At 44.2% G+C, this 19991-nt stretch overlaps 2 protein-coding genes and 2 long non-coding RNA genes across 4 annotated transcripts in view; 2 read left to right on the plus strand and 2 right to left on the minus strand.

Annotated features, from left to right (window-relative positions):
- The window catches only part of LOC130686037 (protein dachsous-like), a 48324-nt gene extending 36791 nt beyond the window's left edge, over positions 1–11533 (plus strand). The window contains exons 6-13 of the mRNA XM_057509334.2: positions 861–1139; positions 1537–1760; positions 3415–5150; positions 5297–6152; positions 6241–6526; positions 6616–6915; positions 7021–7321; positions 7441–11533. Coding sequence (XP_057365317.1) covers positions 861–1139; positions 1537–1760; positions 3415–5150; positions 5297–6152; positions 6241–6526; positions 6616–6915; positions 7021–7321; positions 7441–10240 — 6782 coding nt within the window. The 3' untranslated portion in view covers positions 10241–11533. The remainder of the gene's footprint in view (positions 1–860; positions 1140–1536; positions 1761–3414; positions 5151–5296; positions 6153–6240; positions 6527–6615; positions 6916–7020; positions 7322–7440) is intronic.
- Positions 11534–11557: 24 nt separating this feature from the next.
- Positions 11558–12554, plus strand: LOC130686227 (uncharacterized). Its single transcript, XR_009421375.1, has 4 exons — positions 11558–11694; positions 11803–12118; positions 12203–12302; positions 12372–12554. It is a non-coding gene; the product is annotated as an uncharacterized LOC130686227 (long non-coding RNA).
- Positions 11701–13923, minus strand: LOC130686132 (juvenile hormone acid O-methyltransferase-like). Its single transcript, XM_057509426.1, has 5 exons — positions 13718–13923; positions 13003–13197; positions 12803–12935; positions 12582–12729; positions 11701–12436 (listed from the first exon to the last, which is right to left on the minus strand). The coding sequence occupies exons 1-5, from the start codon at positions 13885–13887 to the stop codon at positions 12270–12272; spliced, it is 813 nt and encodes a 270-aa protein (XP_057365409.1). The 5' UTR covers positions 13888–13923; the 3' UTR covers positions 11701–12269.
- A 4813-nt stretch (positions 13924–18736) lies between these two features.
- Positions 18737–19904, minus strand: LOC130686216 (uncharacterized). Its single transcript, XR_008999835.2, has 5 exons — positions 19834–19904; positions 19636–19775; positions 19382–19565; positions 18974–19319; positions 18737–18875 (listed from the first exon to the last, which is right to left on the minus strand). It is a non-coding gene; the product is annotated as an uncharacterized LOC130686216 (long non-coding RNA).
- Between the last annotated feature and the right edge of the window lie 87 nt (positions 19905–19991).

A 19991-nucleotide genomic window follows, 5' to 3' on the forward strand; every position in this document is an offset into this window, starting at 1 on the left:
CAAGTTTCCTTTTCCGCATCGTGGCTTTTCTCTGGCCTTTCCAGCGGCTCGTTTTTTTTTTTTTTGTTGTTTTTGTTTTTTTTATTTCTGAGATTTTCAGTCACATTTCGTGTTCTCCTTTTCCTCATTCGTCTTTTTTTTTTTTCTTAATTTTATTTTTGTCTTGTGGTCCCTTTTTTTTTTTTTTTTTTTTTTTTAAACCCGAAAGGAGAAAGAAGAAGAAGAAGAAGAAGAAAAAAAAAAAAAGAAACCCCTCTCATAAAAAACATGAAGTTTCGATGTATTTTTACGACTATTTCCCACCCGTTGGATAGCTAGCGCATTCACTACTGACTTCTCTCTGGCTGGTTAAGAAAAAGAAAGAAAGAAAGAAAGAAAACTAAAAGAACCGTCTATACAGTTCTACACGATTGAGCGCGCGCGGAAGGGTTGGAAGACGTGAATAAATAACCTCCTTGCTAAGATGATTCAGACGATTACGCTTTCGGGTTTCTTTTCTTTTGTTTTCATTCGTTTTGGCTTGAGTTTTGACTTCGCTCCTAGCATCCAGCAAAGGGAGGGGGGGGGGGGGAAACCAAGAAAATATTCTGAAAACCAAACCAGATGAAACGAATCAGATTTGAAAATTCCTACAAACTTGATTCTGGTTTGTTTTTTTTTAATTCCCCTTCAAGTCCGCGTTGCATTTTGTTTTTGCCCATCTGCCTGGACAACGTGTGTTTCGCTGCTCCACATAATCCCTCATTGCCGGTCTCCCGCCCGATGAAATTTGCATTTACAACGGAACAAAATAATCATTAGATGTCCAACTAATTTTCTCTCTCTTTAATTTAATTTTTTTTTTTTTTTTTTTGAAATAGGTGAAATCTTTACGAAAGGACCGCTGGATCGAGAAGCCAAGGCCGTCCACGAACTGCAAATGGAGGTGAGAGACCAAGGGAACCCGCCAAGAAGCGCCAAAGCAATCGTCCGTGTGATGGTCACTGACGTCAACGACAACACCCCGGTCATCGTCGAGCCGGAAGAAACGGTGTTGAGCGTTCGCGAAGAACTTCCTGCCGGTACGGAAGTCGTGCGCATCCGGGCGGTCGACACGGACGAGGGCAACAACGCCTCCATCACTTATTCTTTCGTCATCGGTGAGTTTCCGGTTCATTTATTTTTTTTTCTTTTTCTTTTTCTGTTTGGATATGGCTCGTTTTGTTGTTATTATTATTATTATTTTTTTTTTTTTTTTTTAAATACGAAAGCTAATCTTAAAAAATAGAGAAGGAGAGAAAAGAAAAAAAACAAAACGTGTTTTAATGCTCGTTATTATGTTGGTTGTGATGATATCGATTATGCGATCGGTCATTAATAACGAAAAAAAAAAAAAAAAAAAGATTGGAAATCGAATTGAAGAGCAGGTCAAAGGGCGATCGGGAAGAAAAAAAATAAAATCATGTTTACGTGGGTGAATCACAAAAGCTTTTTTTTTTTTTTTTTTTTTTTAGAGCAATACGATTCTAATGAGGATTTAATCCATTGATGCTTTAGGTGACGACACTGACGGATTGGAAGCCTTCACCATTGACGAGTCTACTGGAACGATCCGGACCAAAGTCACGTTGGATCACGAAGAACGGGCCTTCTATCGGCTGGCGGTTTCAGTCAAAGATCACGGCCGGCCGCCCAAGGAAACCGTTCGCCAACTTCAGATCGAGGTGTTGGATCTGAACGATAACAGACCGACCTTTTCCACGTCGTCGTTCGCTTTCAAGGTTAGTCACGTCACTCGCTCCGCTCTCCGGACATGATGGATTTTTTCTCTCTCTCTCTCTCTCTCTCTCTCTCTCTCTCTCTCTCTCTCTCTCTCTCTTTCTCTTTCTTCCCATCTCTCACTTCTTTAGTCTCGTTCTCTTCTTTGCTCGTTGTCTTAACTCTCTCTGCCTTTTTTTTTTTTTCCTATCTCTATTTTTTCCTCTTGTCTCTCACTCTTCTTTTTTTTTTTTTTTTCGTGCTTGTTTATTTTCGAGCTGAAATTCTTTTCCTTTCTTTTCTTGGCTCATTGTCCCGTCCATTTATAAATTAGGAAGTTTCCCATCAGTATTAATTGTCTGTCGAGCCCTCTCCTCCCCCCTACACTCAAAGTGAGATGGAGAATGAAAGAAGGACGAAGGCCTCGAAATATTTGTCACGAGTCTCGAAATCTTCTCCATTTTTTTTTTTTTTTCTTTTTTCTAATCTTTCTATGTTTTTTTGTTTTTTTTTTTAACTTGCATTAAAACAAAAAAAAAAAAAGAAAGAAAGGAAACGAAACGTATTCTAGTTTTTCATGGACAGTGTGCTGTGTTATTCATCTTCGAATTTATTTTCCTAAACTTCTTTCATGGAGAGGGAGGTGAAAGGTGGTGACGATGGTGGTCGGTGGCTGCGTGATGCCTTTATCGTGTCGACATTCTTGTTTGGCCGCATCGCTTTTTTTTTTTTTTTTTATTATTATTATTATTATTTTAACAATTGCGAGTTGTGTTTGTTGTTTTCCTACGTGTGTTTTCTTCTTCTTCTTCTTTTCTTCCCTTTTTTTTTTCTGTTATTTTAATTTAGCGTTATCGTTAACGTTATCGTTCGTGTTTTGTCTTCTTTCTTTCTTTTTTTTTTTTTTTTTTTCGATTTCGTAGTCATCAAGAGATCGCGTGAGCGCATGTGCACGCATTAAAACGGGTGGGGTGAGGTTGAGGGACGGAATGAATCAAATCAAATGAAGTCTATTTAATTTTGGGGTGTCTGCGTCTTATATCCAACGCTTCGTTAAAATCAAAAATCGAGAAACCAAAACGACTGCAGTATATTAAAACACATTTTTTTTTTTTTTTCAGAAGGAAAGAAAAAAAAAGAAAAAAAAAAAAGAAAGAGCTTTAATTTGCCTCCATTCTTCATCCCATGTCTTTGTTGAATTTTTTCTTGCTCGCTTGATGTCCGTGCACGAAAAAAAAAAAAAAAACCGGTTACTTTCAAGAAATGATGAAAGATACGTAAAAATCCAAACATGATGTACAGGGGGGGGGGGGGGGGTGACGAGAACGGACCCACAATTGGAATGGGCAGGCAGGGCATGACAAAAAAAAAAAAAAAAAAAAAAAAAAAAAAAAATTATTATTATTTTTGTTTTAATATATTTTTTTTTTTTTTCAATATCACCTGTTATGGTGACAAATCCCCTTTTCCCGATTTGAATCGATTTTCAACGCAAGTCTCAGAATGCGCGCCAACCTTACCAATCATTGCCTTATTCTCGTTCATTCTTCATTTTTCATATTGGCTAGTTGTCATTCTTTTTTTTTTTTTTAAAACTTCGGTGTTTGTTTTTACTTGGAAAAACATTCATCTTTTTTGGCGTGAAAATAAATTCATTGTTTGTTGCCACGGATGCAGGTGGTGGAAGGCGTGGCGATCGGACAGGAGATCGGAACGGTGATCGCAGAGGATCGGGAACAGGGCGAGAACGGCCGTGTGACGTATACACTGCTCAGCGGCAACGCCTACGGCTCTTTCGACATCAACAAGACAACGGGCGCCCTGTTCGTGGCCCGCGAGATTGATCGCGAGCAGGTGGCCCAGTATACACTGCAGGTCAAAGCGGTGGACAGCAGCGTGACGCACCCGCAGAGCAACATCATCAACATCAAAATCGACGTCGTCGACGTCAACGACTGCGCTCCCACTTTCAAGGTGGACCCCGTCGTTTTCTCTGTCTCGGAGAATGCAGCCGTCGGGACGGCCGTCTGGAACTTTAGCGCCGTCGATCCGGACGACGGGCCCAACGGAGCTGTCCAATACGCCCTGGCCCACCAGTGGCCTGTCGGCGCCTTCAAGATCAACGCCAATTCCGGCATCCTGACGCTCATCAGCCCACTGGACCATGAACAGCATCCGGAATACACGATCGTGGTAACGGCCTCGGATCAGCCAGAAGACGAGCGAGAGCGGCTGACGACATCCGTCACGGCTCGCGTCCTCGTTGAGGATTTTAACGACAACGCGCCAGTCTTTGTGTCGCGCACTCGCGTCGACATCATGGAAGATGAACCGGTCGGCTACCCGCTGTTGCACGTCATCGCCGTAGACCGAGATGCTCGCGACAACGGACGCGTCTCCTACTCGATCGTTTCGGGTAACGAAGATTCCGCCTTCTCGCTAGACGCGGCCACGGGCGTCTTGGCCGTCACCCGTCCACTGGATCGCGAGTCGCAGAATCGCTACGCGCTCAACGTGACAGCCACCGACCATGGAAGGCCGGCCAGGGCCAGCTGGCAGTTGGTGCACATCCACGTTGAGGATATCAACGACAACCCGCCGCGCTTCGTCCGGCCGCTCTACGAGGCAGCCGTGGCGGAGAACGCGCCCGCTGGAACATTCGTCGTCAAGGTCTCGGCCACTGATAAAGATGTCGGTACCAATGGGAACTTGACGTACGCCATTCCGGAAGGCATCGCCGACGGAATGTTCAGCGTCGACCCGATGAGCGGTGCCGTCACGACGACTGGGCCGTTGGATCGCGAGCGTAAAGCGTCTTACATCGTGACGGTGTACGTGCGCGATGGCTCCTTTCCGGCTCAGTACGACGCGACGAGCGTGACGGTCGACGTGCTGGACGTCAACGACCACGCCCCTCAATTCGGCGAATCGTGTTACGCGCTGCACGTGCCAGAGAACAGCGACCTGTCTGTCATTCACACGGTCGTAGCCAGAGACGCCGATGCGGGTGTCAACGGCGAGATTACGTACAGCATCACGGGCGGCAACGTTGGCAATAAGTTCAGCATTGATTTGCATACGGGCCAGCTGTCTAGTCGACCGTTGGACCGCGAACTCAAGGACCGATATTATCTAATCATTGCCGCGCAGGACCGGGGTGTTCCGTCGCCTCGCCAGGGGTTCTGCAACATCACTGTCAGTGTCGATGACGAAAACGACAGTGACCCGCGCTTCACGCAGAATCGCTACACGGCCACGTTGGCCGAGAACGTGCCACCTGACACGATCGTCATGACAGTCCAGGCCACGGATGCCGACCGCGGTCACAACGCCAAAATCACCTACTCGCTGAGCAACGAGACGCAATGGCTGTTCAAGATCGACAACGAGACGGGCGTGCTCACCACAACTGGGTAAGGAATCATTAATGCATCGTGAAATTTCGAATTCATAGTGGCCCTGAACTTGTCAAGTTTTTTTGGTTTTGTTTTTTTTTCTTCTCTTCTTTTAAAACGTGATGTCTGAAAATTTAATTGGGCAAAAATCATTTTTGACACAGGCACTTTGATCGCGAGAGACGCGGCAGTTACACATTCGAAGTTCGAGCTACCGACGGTGGACGCTACGACGCTCGCTCTGAAAAGGCCCAGATTCACATCACTATTACCGACGTCAACGACAACAAGCCCGTCTTCGTCAAGTACCCGTTTGCGGCTGACGTTCCGGCCTTTACGCAGCCCAACCAACAGCTTCTGCAAATTGTAGCCGAGGACCGCGACGAAGGACCTAACGGCGAAGTCGTCTACAGTCTCATTAACCAGCCGTCCAATTCCAAATTCCGCATTCACCCAAGCACTGGCGTCGTGACGGCCACCAGCTCCCTCACCATGGAGTCGGGCCGCCTCTTCCACCTGGAAGTTTTGGCCACAGACAAAGGCTCACCGTCTCTCAGCTCAACGGGTCTGATTGAAATCCGCGTCGGCACCGGTGAAACTGGGTCGACGGACGCGCCGTCCAACGTGGCCCTGCGCTTTCAAAACGCCACCTACCACGTCCAGCTGGGCGAGAACGCTCCTATCGGCAAAGACGTGATTCAAGTGTCGGCCGTGCGTTCGGACGGACGCCGCCAACGAGTGACCTACAGTTTTGGCAGCGGCAATGAAGAGAACACGTTCGAAATCAACTCGAACAACGGATTGATCCGCGTTCGCGACCAGAAACGCCTCGACTTTGAGAGCTCGCCACGCTTGCGTTTGATCGTAGTGGCACAGGCTGAAGGTGCAGCACCCCTCTACGGTTACGCTACCGTTTGGGTTGACTTACTCGATCAAAACGACAACGCCCCACGATTTACGCAGGACAGCTACACATCCTCCGTCTGGGAAGGCAATAACAAAGGAACTTTCGTCATGCAGGTATGGTCACCTTGATTTCTTGATTTTTACTTCATTCGATGAAGCTAAAAATAAATGAACTGTTTTTTGAATATTCGCATGGACGTAGGTGTCGGCCACTGACGGTGATATGGGTGCCAATGCAAATACCATTTATCACATCGTGGACGGCAACCATGATAACGCTTTTGTCATCGAGCCGCCCTTCTCTGGCATAGTCAAGACCAACATCGTTCTTGATCGAGAAATTCGCGATTTCTACCGGTTGACCATCATCGCCACCGACGAAGGCTCACCGCAGCTGACGGGCACCTGCACGTTGCGCATCAACATTGTTGACGTCAACGACAATCAGCCCACTTTCCCACCACACAGTGTCGTTAGTGTCAGCGAAGGTGCGCATTTGCAAAAAAAAAAAAAATTGTTTGGTTTTTAATTCGAGATGTTTGCAAAATTATAACGTTTTAACTTGAATAACTTGTAGGATCCGAAGTGGGAACTGTCATCACGACGATCACAGCAAACGACGTCGATACGAACCCGACGTTAACGTACGATTTCGCCGATGGCGGCAATCCTGATCGAATGTTTAGCATCGACCGATTCAGCGGCAAGATCACATTGGCTCAACCGCTTGATCACGAACGTCAGCAGCAGTACACGCTGCGTGTTCAGGCCTCCGACATGGCGCACATTACCGAGACATCCATTACCGTCAATGTAGTCGATGAAAACGACAATGCGCCCGCATTTAGTCTTCAAAATTATCACGCATCTTTGCCAGGTAAAATGAATTCACTAATTTCTCTGGGTTTTTAGTTTAATGGACACTTTGCTAATCGTTTTTTCTTTTTTTTTTTTTTTTTTCATTTGCTTTATTGAAATTCAGAATTGACGGAACCCGGTTATGCTGTGGTGACAATCAACGCAACAGATGCAGACAAAGGAGATAATGCCCGTGTTCGTTACAGCCTGGTCATATCACCGACGGACGCCTTCTACATAAGCGAGGAGACCGGCGTCATCTATACCAATCAAACTTTAACATTCAATCCACGTCAGCCTGTTCTGCAATTGGTCGTCAAAGCGGAGGACAGAGGCCGGCCTTCCATGTCTAGCGTCGTAGCCGTTCGCATCCAGATAGCCGACGTGAACAATAACGCTCCGAAATTCTCGCAAGATGTTTACACGTAAGTTTTTCATATCCCGGACGCTTTGCATAAAACCGGCGTGGCTACAGCATTTTTTTGACTAATGACGTCTTTTTTTTTTTTTTTTTTTTTTTTTTTTTTTTTTTTTAATTGCTTAGGGCCCATATCAGCGAAGACGCAACTCGCGGCACCATTGTCTTACACGTATCGGCTGCCGATAGCGATGAGACGCGTGACAATCACAACATCGATTATTCGATCGAAAATGGCAACGTCAACTCGACGTTCCAGATCACGAGCGACACTGGCGAGATCCTCCTGGTTAAAACGGTAGACCGCGAAGAAATCTCAGTCTTCAACCTGAAAGTGCTGGCCATGGATCGCGGTTCGCCCGTTCGCAATTCGACGGCCGATGTCGTGATCTACGTCGACGACGTCAATGACAATCCACCCGTGTTCAACCAGACTCTGTACGAAGTCAAGGTCTCTGAGGCGCAAGCCATCGGCACAGCTCTCTTGCGCGTGGCTGCGACGGACCGCGATCACGACGAGAATGCCCGTCTGAGTTACGACATCACGTCCGGCAACGACAAAGGCTGTTTCGAGGTTGATCCCACGACGGGCGTCGTCTCCCTTAAGAAACCGCTCGATTTCGAAACGACGGCCGAGCACCGATTCATCGTTCGTGCCAGCGACGGCCATAGCACCCAGCCGCTGTCGGCCATCGCTACCATCACTGTTAAAGTGGAAGACGAAAACGACAACGGGCCAGCGTTCCCAGTCGGCTCGTACCTCGAATTTGTTGCAGAAAATGCCCCTGCGGGCACGGTCGTGTTCACGGCACACGCCAACGATATGGACCGTGGCCCGTACGGCAAGCTGCAGTACAGCATCGCCAGCGGCGAAGGCAAGGATCATTTCAATATCGATCCGGCAAGTGGCACGGTCGTCACTCAATCGATTTTTGATTACGAAGCCAAGAATCGTTATTACCTGTCGATTCAGGCCAGCGATGTCGGTGGCCAAACGTCGTCGGTTCACGTCCAGATCGATATCGAGAGCCGAGATGAATTCGCCCCGGAATTCACGGAATCATCTTATCGTTTCTCGGTACCATCCGATGCCGACGTCGGTTATGCCATTGGCAAGGTCTTGGCTACCGATCGGGACAAGGGAACCGATGGCCGCGTAGTCTACCACCTACGTAATCAACACCCACATTTCAAAATCAACAAGATGAACGGTGTGATCAGCGTGAGGAAGAGGCTGGACGATCGGGGACCTATTGGACGTCGCCGTCGAAGAGACAGCGGCCGGCCTTCGTTCGCCAATGCTGCCATGATGCCCGTCGCGTCCGCCCTCACAGGCAATTCCATCAGTCTGGTCGTTGTGGCCTCATCGGGCCGTCCGGGTTCGCTCAGCAACATGAGCGTCGTTGAAATCGTGGTGGAAGGCGCAGCCAATGGAACTCGGCTGGCCAGCGCTGATCAGAGCGTCGGTGGACTGGCCGACTGGGCTATGGGTCTGCTGATTGCCCTCATCTTTCTCGTCCTCGGTTTCGTGGCGGCCCTGGTCTTCTTGCACATGCGTCATCGCAAGCAACCCGCCATCGGTGGAGCCGTACCCGGCGGTGGCACGTCCAAGGCGCCCATGTCAGTTGGATCGGCTCCCGATCCCTTCGACTCTGCCTCTCAGTTCGACACTTTGGCTTTCCCTCCGCAATACAACGAGATCCCCAATTACGAGCACGCTGAGCGAAGACATCACGTCAACACGTCGGAGATGTCGGAGCAGAGCCACTCTGCCTCTAGCGGAAGGGGATCAGCCGAGGAAGGTGAACCAGAGGCCGAAGAAGACGAAGAGATCCGGATGATTAACGAGGGGCCCCTGAGACATCAACAACAGCAAGCCAAATTACAGCGTCTGGGTCTGCCGGTGAACGTGCCCGACTCTGGCATTCACGGGGATGACGACAACCTCTCGGACGTCTCTGTCCACAACACCCAAGAGTACCTGGCGAGATTGGGAATTGATCCATCGCGCACTGACCCAGGCCTGAATTGCGTCGGTGTTGGCGTCGTGGGCGTCGGATCGGACGGATCGCACGTGTCTCACGGCTCGCATTCGCACAGTCACGTCGGCCATCCGGGTCACCATCACGGCGTTGGCGTGGGCCATTCGAGCAATCACGGCGGCCACAACATGACCACCATGGCCGGCATGCATCTCTTCGATGACGACGAAGGAACAGGCGACGGTGACGGCATGGATCTCTCCAACTTGATCTACGCCAAGTTGAACGACGTCAGCGGCGATGTCGATCCAGAGACGGTCTTGGATGGGACTTGCAACTTTGGTTTCGGCGACAGCAGCCAGCCATCGATGACGGGCTCTCTCAGCTCCATCGTGCACAGCGAGGAAGAACTGACGGGCAGCTACAACTGGGATTATTTACTCGACTGGGGACCTCAGTATCAGCCGTTGGCCCATGTTTTCGGCGAGATTGCCCGTCTCAAAGACGACTCGGCGCCCAACAGCTACGGCACCAGTACGCCAAACAAGAAGCCTCTCAACGCCCAGGTGAAAACGCTTCCACCGCCGCTCATTACCAACGTGGCGCCTCGCTCCATCGCCCCTGTCGCTCTCAACACCTTGTTGCCCGTCGTTCGTGGTTCCGGACAATTGGCTCCGATGCCGTCACTTCCTCGTTCTCCCATCAATCACGAGAGCACTTTCACCACGCCTGCCATGTCCCCGAGTTTCTCGCCTAGCTTGTCGCCTCTGGCCAACCGTTCGCCATCCATTTCGCCGTTAGTTCCGCCCGGCGTTATGACTGGTCCTAAACCGATGAACCATCCGTCACATCATCAATCGCATCATCAGCGACCTCCTCGTACCGCCGCCAACATGGTGATAACCGGCGCTTCTTCGGGATCTGAAACCGAAATGCGGTTGTAAAGGAAAACAATACATATAATAATAAATCATTTTTTTTTTTTTTGCCCCGGCGATGGCCTAACTTTACATCACACGATTGGATTGAGCAACGTCCCTCTCAATTGTCGGACGTTGATTTTCAAAATTAAATTATTTTCTAATTTTTACACGGGCGAGAAGAGCGAACCAGCAGAGTGCCAATTCCGCCTCGTCCCCATCGGTCCTCTCCAACGCGACTCTTGTATTTTTTTTTTTTTCTGCCTTTTTGAAAAGTGTGTAAGTTGTGCCTCTGTGTCCGTTGTAATTTTCGTTTTTGATCAAACTTTGTTTTTATATCCACGTCGCGATTGTTTACCCTCAATTCAATAATGTTTGCGAAAATGGCGTTGGGAAGATGGGGGAGGGAGTGTGAGAAGGGGCTGCGTTCAAAATGTACGTACGTGTCAGAAAACCAAAATTTTAATGAAAAAAAAAAAAAAAAAAAAAAAAAAAGGGGCAAAAATTCACTTGTTGCCATCCTGAACGCACCCCTTCTAGCTGTCGTTTCCGTTGTTTCCACTATTCCTTTTGTGAATGAGAGTGTCGCCCTATTTGCAAATCGCGCAACTGTATTCCATGCCTTTTGTATTTGCCGTACGGATATGATTAGTATGCGGGGAGGGGAGGTGCAGTGGGATCGTTTGCCGTATTGATTGCTAAATGGTGCCATGTTGCTCAAAGTTTGATCGATTCCAAGCCATCGTTCATTCAAATCGTTGCCGTCGACTAGCAGGCTCACACCTTCTCTCGTGTACAGGAACTTCGAAGCAACATGTTCGTGTTTTTCAAAATTCTTTTTTGTGTCTCGTATTTGCCTATTTTTGGCTTTACTTGGCAATAAAAGCCGAACCAAACCATCCATCGGTTGCCTTCTTCTCCTCTTTTAGTTCTTATTTGATCGTGCGTGACTGTCAGCGTGTGTGTGTGTGTGTGTGACGATCATTATAACAATCATTGTTTGGTTTGTTTTGCCGTTTAATAAGTCACAAAGGTAGTTGGCTTAAACATCAGGAGGAAATCATACTGTCTGTGCCGGATGCAAAAGGACAGATGCAGCAGTCCGTAGTCGATTGTAAATAAGTTGTGCCACCTCCCTCTACCCTCCCCTTCCAGCATCGTTCGCCTTATCACATTGTCTCCCAATCGAAATGTATAGAAATACTTCCATGGTTTTGTTCCGATTTTTTGTAACATAAAGCTGTTTTGTTCTGTTTATTCTTTCCATTGTCTGTGTGGTGTGTAGGAAAAGAAATACACGCTTAATTATGACTGATACTTGGGCTTTGTTTTGTCATTGACAACATGTTAGACCCACGTTCCACATACACTGCCATCCAGCGGGGTGGATGCCAGTTCATACAGCGTTTACACACCTCGGTTATGTAAGCCACAGTGTATCCTGCGATCAGCAAAAAGTTCTACGAAAAAGCAAAAAGGTAACACACAGCTTGATTATACTTGTATTAATTTCAAATCCCAAATGTAACGTACGACACGTAGTCCGTATTGTACATCTTTTTGTTTTTGTTTTTTTATGATTTCAGTGAACCGGGAGTATTATGGGTTTTTTTTTTTTTTTTTTACTACTACGCGACTACAAAAAATCCGCATCGACCGCCCTTTATGCAAATCTAGAAAACTCCATCCATACTGTTCCGACCCCGAAAACGAGATCATTATTTCCACTTCGAACCCGTACTGTACCGCAATGTGTTTTTTTTTTGTTTTGTTTTTTTTCATCAATTTTTTCTTTTATTCGTTAATTTTTCAAAGCTCTTTTCGTCACTGGAATCACTCACTGCAGCCATTGGCTGTAACCATCCCATGACCACCCAAGTTTTATTTACAGTAACAGCACCGGTTAGCCATTAGATTCATCATCTTACTCACTTTGATGCGGATTATGAGATAACTAATTTTTTTTTTTTTTTTTTGCTATTTTAGCACTTGTCTTAAATGAGCCCTCCGGGTTCTTTGCCCCTCTCCACTAGTACCGACAACCATCTTGCGCTTATGGTTTGCGAACGTGCGCAATCATCAAGCGGTAACGCGCTACAGTTGTATCATCTGCAGATGGTGCCTTTAATTTTTGCAATTCCATCAAACAATCCAGGAGGTAGCTCTCGCGTAGCCGAACAGGGACCCGACGAAGGAACGGGTTGACAGCAGCCACCGCATCTTTTGTTTTAAATCATAAAAATTGAAAACAAAACAATTATTTTTTTCCAGTGTTGAAAAAGAATATTCGGAGAACCAGCAAGCCAATTTTCCAAATTAACACGTGAAATTAGGTAATTCAACTTTTGAAGGAAATCATTCGTACTCTTAACAATATTGATGTTCTGAAAGGAAAAGCTCCTTTCCTGGGCCGTGCATTCGACCACCTGCAAACCGACTGAGCGACAAATAGAAGCAAACATTTCAGCTGGTCGAGCCGCGTACTGGTAATGAGGAACATATTCAGCAACATCCTAAATGAAGACGTATCGTCATGGAATCATCAAAAGAATCAAAACCATAAAACTAGCGTGACACAATCGGTACCTTCATGTATTCGGCCCACTCCGTCCGTTCTGCCATGCGTTCGTACATGGTAAAAATAGGATTGGATGCCAAAAATACCAACAAGATATCCCCGCCTGGCTTGAGGATGTCGTACATATGCTCCATTAGCCTTCTGTGAAATCAAGAAGTAGCTTAAGAGTGAACGAGCTACGTGGAAATGACTAGTGATGGCGGCTTACTGATGGTCTTTGATCCAATGCAGACAATAGAAGGAAAATATCTTGTCGAATCCATCGGGAAATACTTCCCTTGCGTCAATACATTTCATGATGTCGACTTGCTGAAACCCGAGGCGCAAATCGTGTTCTTGGTGATGGCGTCTGGCGTGATCGATCATGTTTTTTGAAATATCTATGCCCGTCAACGAAGCGCACCTGTAAAAATATATTCCCAGTAGAACGTCGGAAAATGAAATATTTAAACACCTGAGCTTGAAATCACTTTGAACGAACTCGTCGGAGGGAAAAAACAAGGAAATGCTTCTTGCGATTGGAAACCAACCATTGATGTGAGTATGTTTGACCTTTTCTTAAAGTTATAACTGTCTGCGCAACATTGAAAAATTACTCTAATCTTGGCCAGATAAATACATCCAAGGATAAGTTCCTCAGACTGGCCATGGTGTTTGACAACTGACAACATAGTCTGAGGCATTGTTCCACCATGAAGTGGCTAATGGTTAAGGTCCTTCCCTTTGAGCACGGAAGAAACGACGGCAATAAGAAAATGAAGAAAACAGCATCGAAAATTGCTTCTCAGGTTTATGAAATTTAAAAATTTCCCAACCCTTTAAACATGCTTAATTTAATTAACCAGGAATTGAGTGTAACTGGAGAGTGGAAACTAGACATGTTGAAAAAGGGGGGAAAAAAAAAAACAGTTCAAACTACTCACCTGGGAATGCAGCGGGCCAAATATTCGGTTAAATCGCCATCACCGCAACCGAAGTCCAAGACAGCATCGCCCTCCGCCCAATCGAACTGAGGAAGGTACTGCGTAAGTACGTGCACAGCGTCGCGTTTCTGAAACGGACTAGCGCCAGCGTAGAGTTCGGGCAGTTCCATTCTCTCCGCTCTGCTTGAAGCATCGGTCACTCAGTCGTCGCGGACTCTTTCAGCCGCCGTTTCTTTCTCCGGTCTTTATACTGTAACCGGGGGGGGAGTATTGGTAGGAGAAAATGCTTTCCCCCTTCCGAGTTCCCCCTCTCCATCATGTCGACCCCCTTTCCCCTCGTCCCCCCCCTTGTCACAAAACGAAAAAAAAAAAGAGCCAGGTATATAATCACGCAACCAAAAGCTAATCACGTCGGTCTAGGAGACCTTCGTACGGAAATAGCAACCATTGAAAATTTACCCGTCGAAACATCATCCTGAGTAGAAGAGCTGTCATGGAAAGATCTCTGACGTGAAAATAGATAATGTCGCTGACCTAACCTGTTTCAAGGAGGATAGTAAATAGAAAAAAGAGAAAGAGGGAGAAAGGTCTATAGAAGTTATCAGATCACCCCCAACCCCCCTCCCCCTCATGCTATCTTGCCTTTCTCGAGAAGTACGAAAATACACTGGAAATGCAGGCCTTTGTGAAGATAGAGCTGAGTTTATGGCAGTCATTACGTAGCTCGATGTTGTCGCTATCGTCTGACAGCAACATCTTGATATGTTTGTGTGAGAAAGCCTCAAATCAAGAATATAGGCTGACGCCGAGGTCGTCTATTGTGTCAACTCGTGTGACCGAAATGCTGCATCGTAGAGGATATTTTGGAAAGTTCCAACAAGGAAGAATAAAGACAACCGGGACAACATCATACGAGTCAAGAAGGACAAAGTGAAACACGGCAGAGTCGAAGGGAAATTCGGCTGTTTATTTCCTTCTGGATTCGAACTTGACCCTCTCCACATCGCGACCGGGCAGTTAACATACAATTCAAGCTATTCACCGGGAAAGGAATCTGATTTATTAAATGTTATCGCCTTTATTCGACTTTGTTTACATAATATACAGTAAGTAGTTATTTATTTAATTTTTTGGTTGAACATGGCCTATTTATGTTCGCCACTAACGTTACCACCCAATGCTTCCTTTCCTAAAACTTCTTCAAAAATCGATGCATTTGATCCCTTTTGCTTACGTTGGCATATCGCAACTGATATTCTGAGAAATACTCTAATACAGTTCTTATGTTCTTCCTCCAGATTTCTCTTCCCGGTCTTGACGGCTTTTTCCTCTTTAACTCTGTCTATTCGTGAAGGATTACCAACACAAGGGCAACAATTCATGAATTTCATCGATCATTGGAGACTGATTATTGGTTATGAATGGAAGGAAAAGTGGGATAGCCCTACAAAAAAGCTGGCCCTATACTATCCTATACGTGTACATTTCAGCTACATACACTTTTATATGGCAACCCGTTTTACACAAAAAAAAAAAAAATTTTCGCCAAAAAAAAAAAAAAAATCACACTTTTTTCTTTTTTTCCGACACGTAGCCATCTACCGCTCAGACTCGATATTACTGGCGTAGGCAATTTCAGTCCATTGGATGCCATTCGCAGTTAGTTCAGTAGCGTGGATGGAGAATAACGCGTGGCTGGAGGAACAATTGAAAAATGGATAAGATAATACAACGAAACGATGGTAAGTATAAACATTATTATATTGGTTTTCAATTATTAATTATTGTTTATTAGATCAAATTATGAAGCTGCAGGCCCAATTATTGGAACAACACAAAATATTAGGTAACAGCAAAGCTAAGGATGGTAAGGCCTAATACATAATGATTCTATTTGTTTGCTTTTATTCATTTGTGTTTTGTAGCTCAAATTTTGAGTCTACAAGCTCAGCTAGGGGAAAAGAACAAATTGGAATGGAACAGTTTCCAAATAGTGAAGGAGGTTTTTCCAAACTCATCCCTAACTGAACATGAGGATGAATTGGCATTAGGCGAACAGAGTCAGGTACCTAAACTTTTCAAATAAGAATTCAAAATAAGTATAGAATTTTAACAAACAATTATTTATTGTTTAGTTATTCAGTCTACCACCTGACAGTGTGTGAAAGCTAAATTCTGTTAGTGCTGCACTAAAAAAATTGTTAGGAATAAGTCCATGCAGCGAAGGAAGTGAACAATTGTGGGACCGTATTTGGGCTGAAAATGGGTGTTGTACGGAAACCCAGAAATAGCACGAGTTCAACATAAAACATGAATTAGGTACTTTTCGGTTTTTTGTCTATCGAAAAAGTATTTTTAATGCTATTATTTTGCATTCACAGAATTTTAGTGGGGGATCAAGTCAAGTCTGGAAGTGTTACAGGATGGAAGAGTGAGCCTACAGTTGAAAAACACTGAAAGTGTATTACCATTAAGGTATGAGGTAAGGTAATAGAGTATGCAAATTGTCTAATTAGAAGTACCATCTTGTGTGAATGAATGCTGTGTAACAGCAATCCGTTATAGTTCTGTCACAGCTAGAAGCCTCAAATAATTCTGCTTCTCTTGCTAAAGAACAACTTGTCCTTTACGTTCAGAGTGTCGGTGAAGCTGGGTACTTAAATGGCCCTAAAGATGTTTTAATTTTGCTGCTGCAGAGATGAACATCATACATGGACTTTTTAGGTATGAAAGGAATTTTCTTAAGATTTTTTGAATTTATGACAAAGCATTTCTCCTGCTTTTTGCCAACCATGTCTAATCTAAAAAAAATTATCCAATAGGAAAGGATTTTCAGCATACTGGGAACACAACTATCAACAATGCAACATTCTAGGGGTGCTATTTTATCATTCAAGAGCCTTATACAATGATTTTCATCTGCAATTTGTATGGCCTTTCCCAAGTTTCTGCCAGAAGTTGAATCTATAAGTCATGTAAGTCACATGAGCAACAATTGAGATGCTTAATGGTGTTGTTTTTCTTTCCTCAGCATAGGTTAAAAGTAACATTGGATCTGAAAAGATTCTTGGTTGGGGCAAGACACTGAATAAATTGTAATGATTGAATGGATGACATGACATTTCTATACTTCATTCGGATTCCCGAGACGGTATTTTATATTTAAAAAATTGAAGTGCATATCTGGGCTCCCTTCCTTTCCGTAGCCCCGTTTCCCCTTGACTCGTAATAAGCCCGTAGGGGGTCATGCCCCTACTGTACGGTATATATAAAAACAACATATACCGAGGTTTGGAGGGCTCTGGCCGGAAAGGGGACGTGGGGTGCTGCTTAGTCCGATGATGTGTTCACGGAGGGCGACGTGGCTGCCCACAAATCCGAACTAAAGGTTAATCGCTCCTGTAAAAATGTTCCAAATCTTCAGCTCTTCTTCCGGCTTCTCTTAGCCAATCACCGGGTAATCTCCCCGGTGGGTCAACAAGGCAGTGTCTCCCCCTGCCTGGGTTGACGGCAACTTTTGAAAGGGCTATTGTGCCTTTTTAAAGTTGCAAAAATAATTGTAATGTGCAGAGAATTGTAAATAAAATTTTTTTTATAAAATATTTTTTGCAAAATTTGTTTCCTTCATTGTCTGTGTTTGCTGTGTTATATATTTATCAACTTTTTTTTTTGCTTTGCTTTATTTGTTTTTGTCACCTTTGATGGTAAGCATTATTATCCAGGGATCGAACCCTGGATGTTCGGCATACCGCGCCGATGCTCTACCAATGAGCCATGAATCATATGATGTGAAGTTGGCTTTTTTCTAGTCACTTGTGGACTTGCTTTACCCTTAGAATAAAACTGAAATGCAATTCCGCTATATACTTTTCTACATTTATTCTACTTCATTTTTTAAACATCTACTGAGGTTGAACCCAGAGTAACAGGTATCACAGCTAAAGGCTCTACCACAGAGCTATGAACCTTATGAAAGCAACAGAAAGCTAAACATATAGTTGTGAAAGACTGCATAAACATCCTAGACGGTAACATATGATATGCGATAATAAAATATTTAGATATATCTCGTGGCTCAATGATAGAGCATCGGCGTTGCACGCTGAATGTCTGGGGATCGGTTCCCATACGAGTAAAACAAAATACAAAATTACTTTAAAAAAAATCCAGATATTACACGTTGTTCCTTGAATGTAAGTTGAAGAATTCAAAGAGTGTAATAAATAATAATTGAATACTTACAGATAAACGATAAACCAATGGAAACAATGCTTACCATCAAAGGTGACAAAAACAAATAAAGCAAAGCAAAAAAAAAAGTTGATAAATATATAACACAGCAAACACAGACAATGAAGGAAACAAATTTTGCAAAAAATATTTTATAAAAAAAATTTTATTTACAATTCTCTGCACATTACAATTATTTTTGCAACTTTAAAAAGGCACAATAGCCCTTTCAAAAGTTGCCGTCAACCCAGGCAGGGGGAGACACTGCCTTGTTGACCCACCGGGGAGATTACCCGGTGATTGGCTAAGAGAAGCCGGAAGAAGAGCTGAAGATTTGGAACATTTTTACAGGAGCGATTAACCTTTAGTTCGGATTTGTGGGCAGCCACGTCGCCCTCCGTGAACACATCATCGGACTAAGCAGCACCCCACGTCCCCTTTCCGGCCAGAGCCCTCCAAACCTCGGTATATGTTGTTTTTATATATACCGTACAGTAGGGGCATGACCCCCTACGGGCTTATTACGAGTCAAGGGGAAACGGGGCTACGGAAAGGAAGGGAGCCCAGATATGCACTTCAATTTTTTAAATATAAAATACCGTCTCGGGAATCCGAATGAAGTATAGAAATGTCATGTCATCCATTCAATCATTACAATTTATTCAGTGTCTTGCCCCAACCAAGAATCTTTTCAGATCCAATGTTACTTTTAACCTATGCTGAGGAAAGAAAAACAACACCATTAAGCATCTCAATTGTTGCTCATGTGACTTACATGACTTATAGATTCAACTTCTGGCAGAAACTTGGGAAAGGCCATACAAATTGCAGATGAAAATCATTGTATAAGGCTCTTGAATGATAAAATAGCACCCCTAGAATGTTGCATTGTTGATAGTTGTGTTCCCAGTATGCTGAAAATCCTTTCCTATTGGATAATTTTTTTTAGATTAGACATGGTTGGCAAAAAGCAGGAGAAATGCTTTGTCATAAATTCAAAAAATCTTAAGAAAATTCCTTTCATACCTAAAAAGTCCATGTATGATGTTCATCTCTGCAACGGCAGCAAAATTAAAACATCTTTAGGGCCATTTAAGTACCCAGCTTCACCGACACTCTGAACGTAAAGGACAAGTTGTTCTTTAGCAAGAGAAGCAGAATTATTTGAGGCTTCTAGCTGTGACAGAACTATAACGGATTGCTGTTACACAGCATTCATTCACACAAGATGGTACTTCTAATTAGACAATTTGCATACTCTATTACCTTACCTCATACCTTAATGGTAATACACTTTCAGTGTTTTTCAACTGTAGGCTCACTCTTCCATCCTGTAACACTTCCAGACTTGACTTGATCCCCCACTAAAATTCTGTGAATGCAAAATAATAGCATTAAAAATACTTTTTCGATAGACAAAAAACCGAAAAGTACCTAATTCATGTTTTATGTTGAACTCGTGCTATTTCTGGGTTTCCGTACAACACCCATTTTCAGCCCAAATACGGTCCCACAATTGTTCACTTCCTTCGCTGCATGGACTTATTCCTAACAATTTTTTTAGTGCAGCACTAACAGAATTTAGCTTTCACACACTGTCAGGTGGTAGACTGAATAACTAAACAATAAATAATTGTTTGTTAAAATTCTATACTTATTTTGAATTCTTATTTGAAAAGTTTAGGTACCTGACTCTGTTCGCCTAATGCCAATTCATCCTCATGTTCAGTTAGGGATGAGTTTGGAAAAACCTCCTTCACTATTTGGAAACTGTTCCATTCCAATTTGTTCTTTTCCCCTAGCTGAGCTTGTAGACTCAAAATTTGAGCTACAAAACACAAATGAATAAAAGCAAACAAATAGAATCATTATGTATTAGGCCTTACCATCCTTAGCTTTGCTGTTACCTAATATTTTGTGTTGTTCCAATAATTGGGCCTGCAGCTTCATAATTTGATCTAATAAACAATAATTAATAATTGAAAACCAATATAATAATGTTTATACTTACCATCGTTTCGTTGTATTATCTTATCTATTTTTC

Source organism: Daphnia carinata, chromosome 7 (assembly GCF_022539665.2).
Source record: "Daphnia carinata strain CSIRO-1 chromosome 7, CSIRO_AGI_Dcar_HiC_V3, whole genome shotgun sequence".
Taxonomy (NCBI): domain Eukaryota; kingdom Metazoa; phylum Arthropoda; class Branchiopoda; order Diplostraca; family Daphniidae; genus Daphnia; species Daphnia carinata.

Bases quoted from the DNA above. Each gene is read 5' to 3' on its own strand.
- LOC130686132 (XM_057509426.1), bottom strand. From the start codon at position 13,887: ATGGAACTGCCCGAACTCTACGCTGGCGCTAGTCCGTTTCAGAAACGC. The intron at 12,936-13,002 runs GTAAGCCGCCAT...TTGATTTCACAG, and splicing joins CATTGGATCAAAGACCATCA to AAGGCTAATGGAGCATATGT. The intron at 12,437-12,581 runs GTACGAATGATT...TTAAAACAAAAG, and splicing joins GAACATCAATATTGTTAAGA to ATGCGGTGGCTGCTGTCAAC.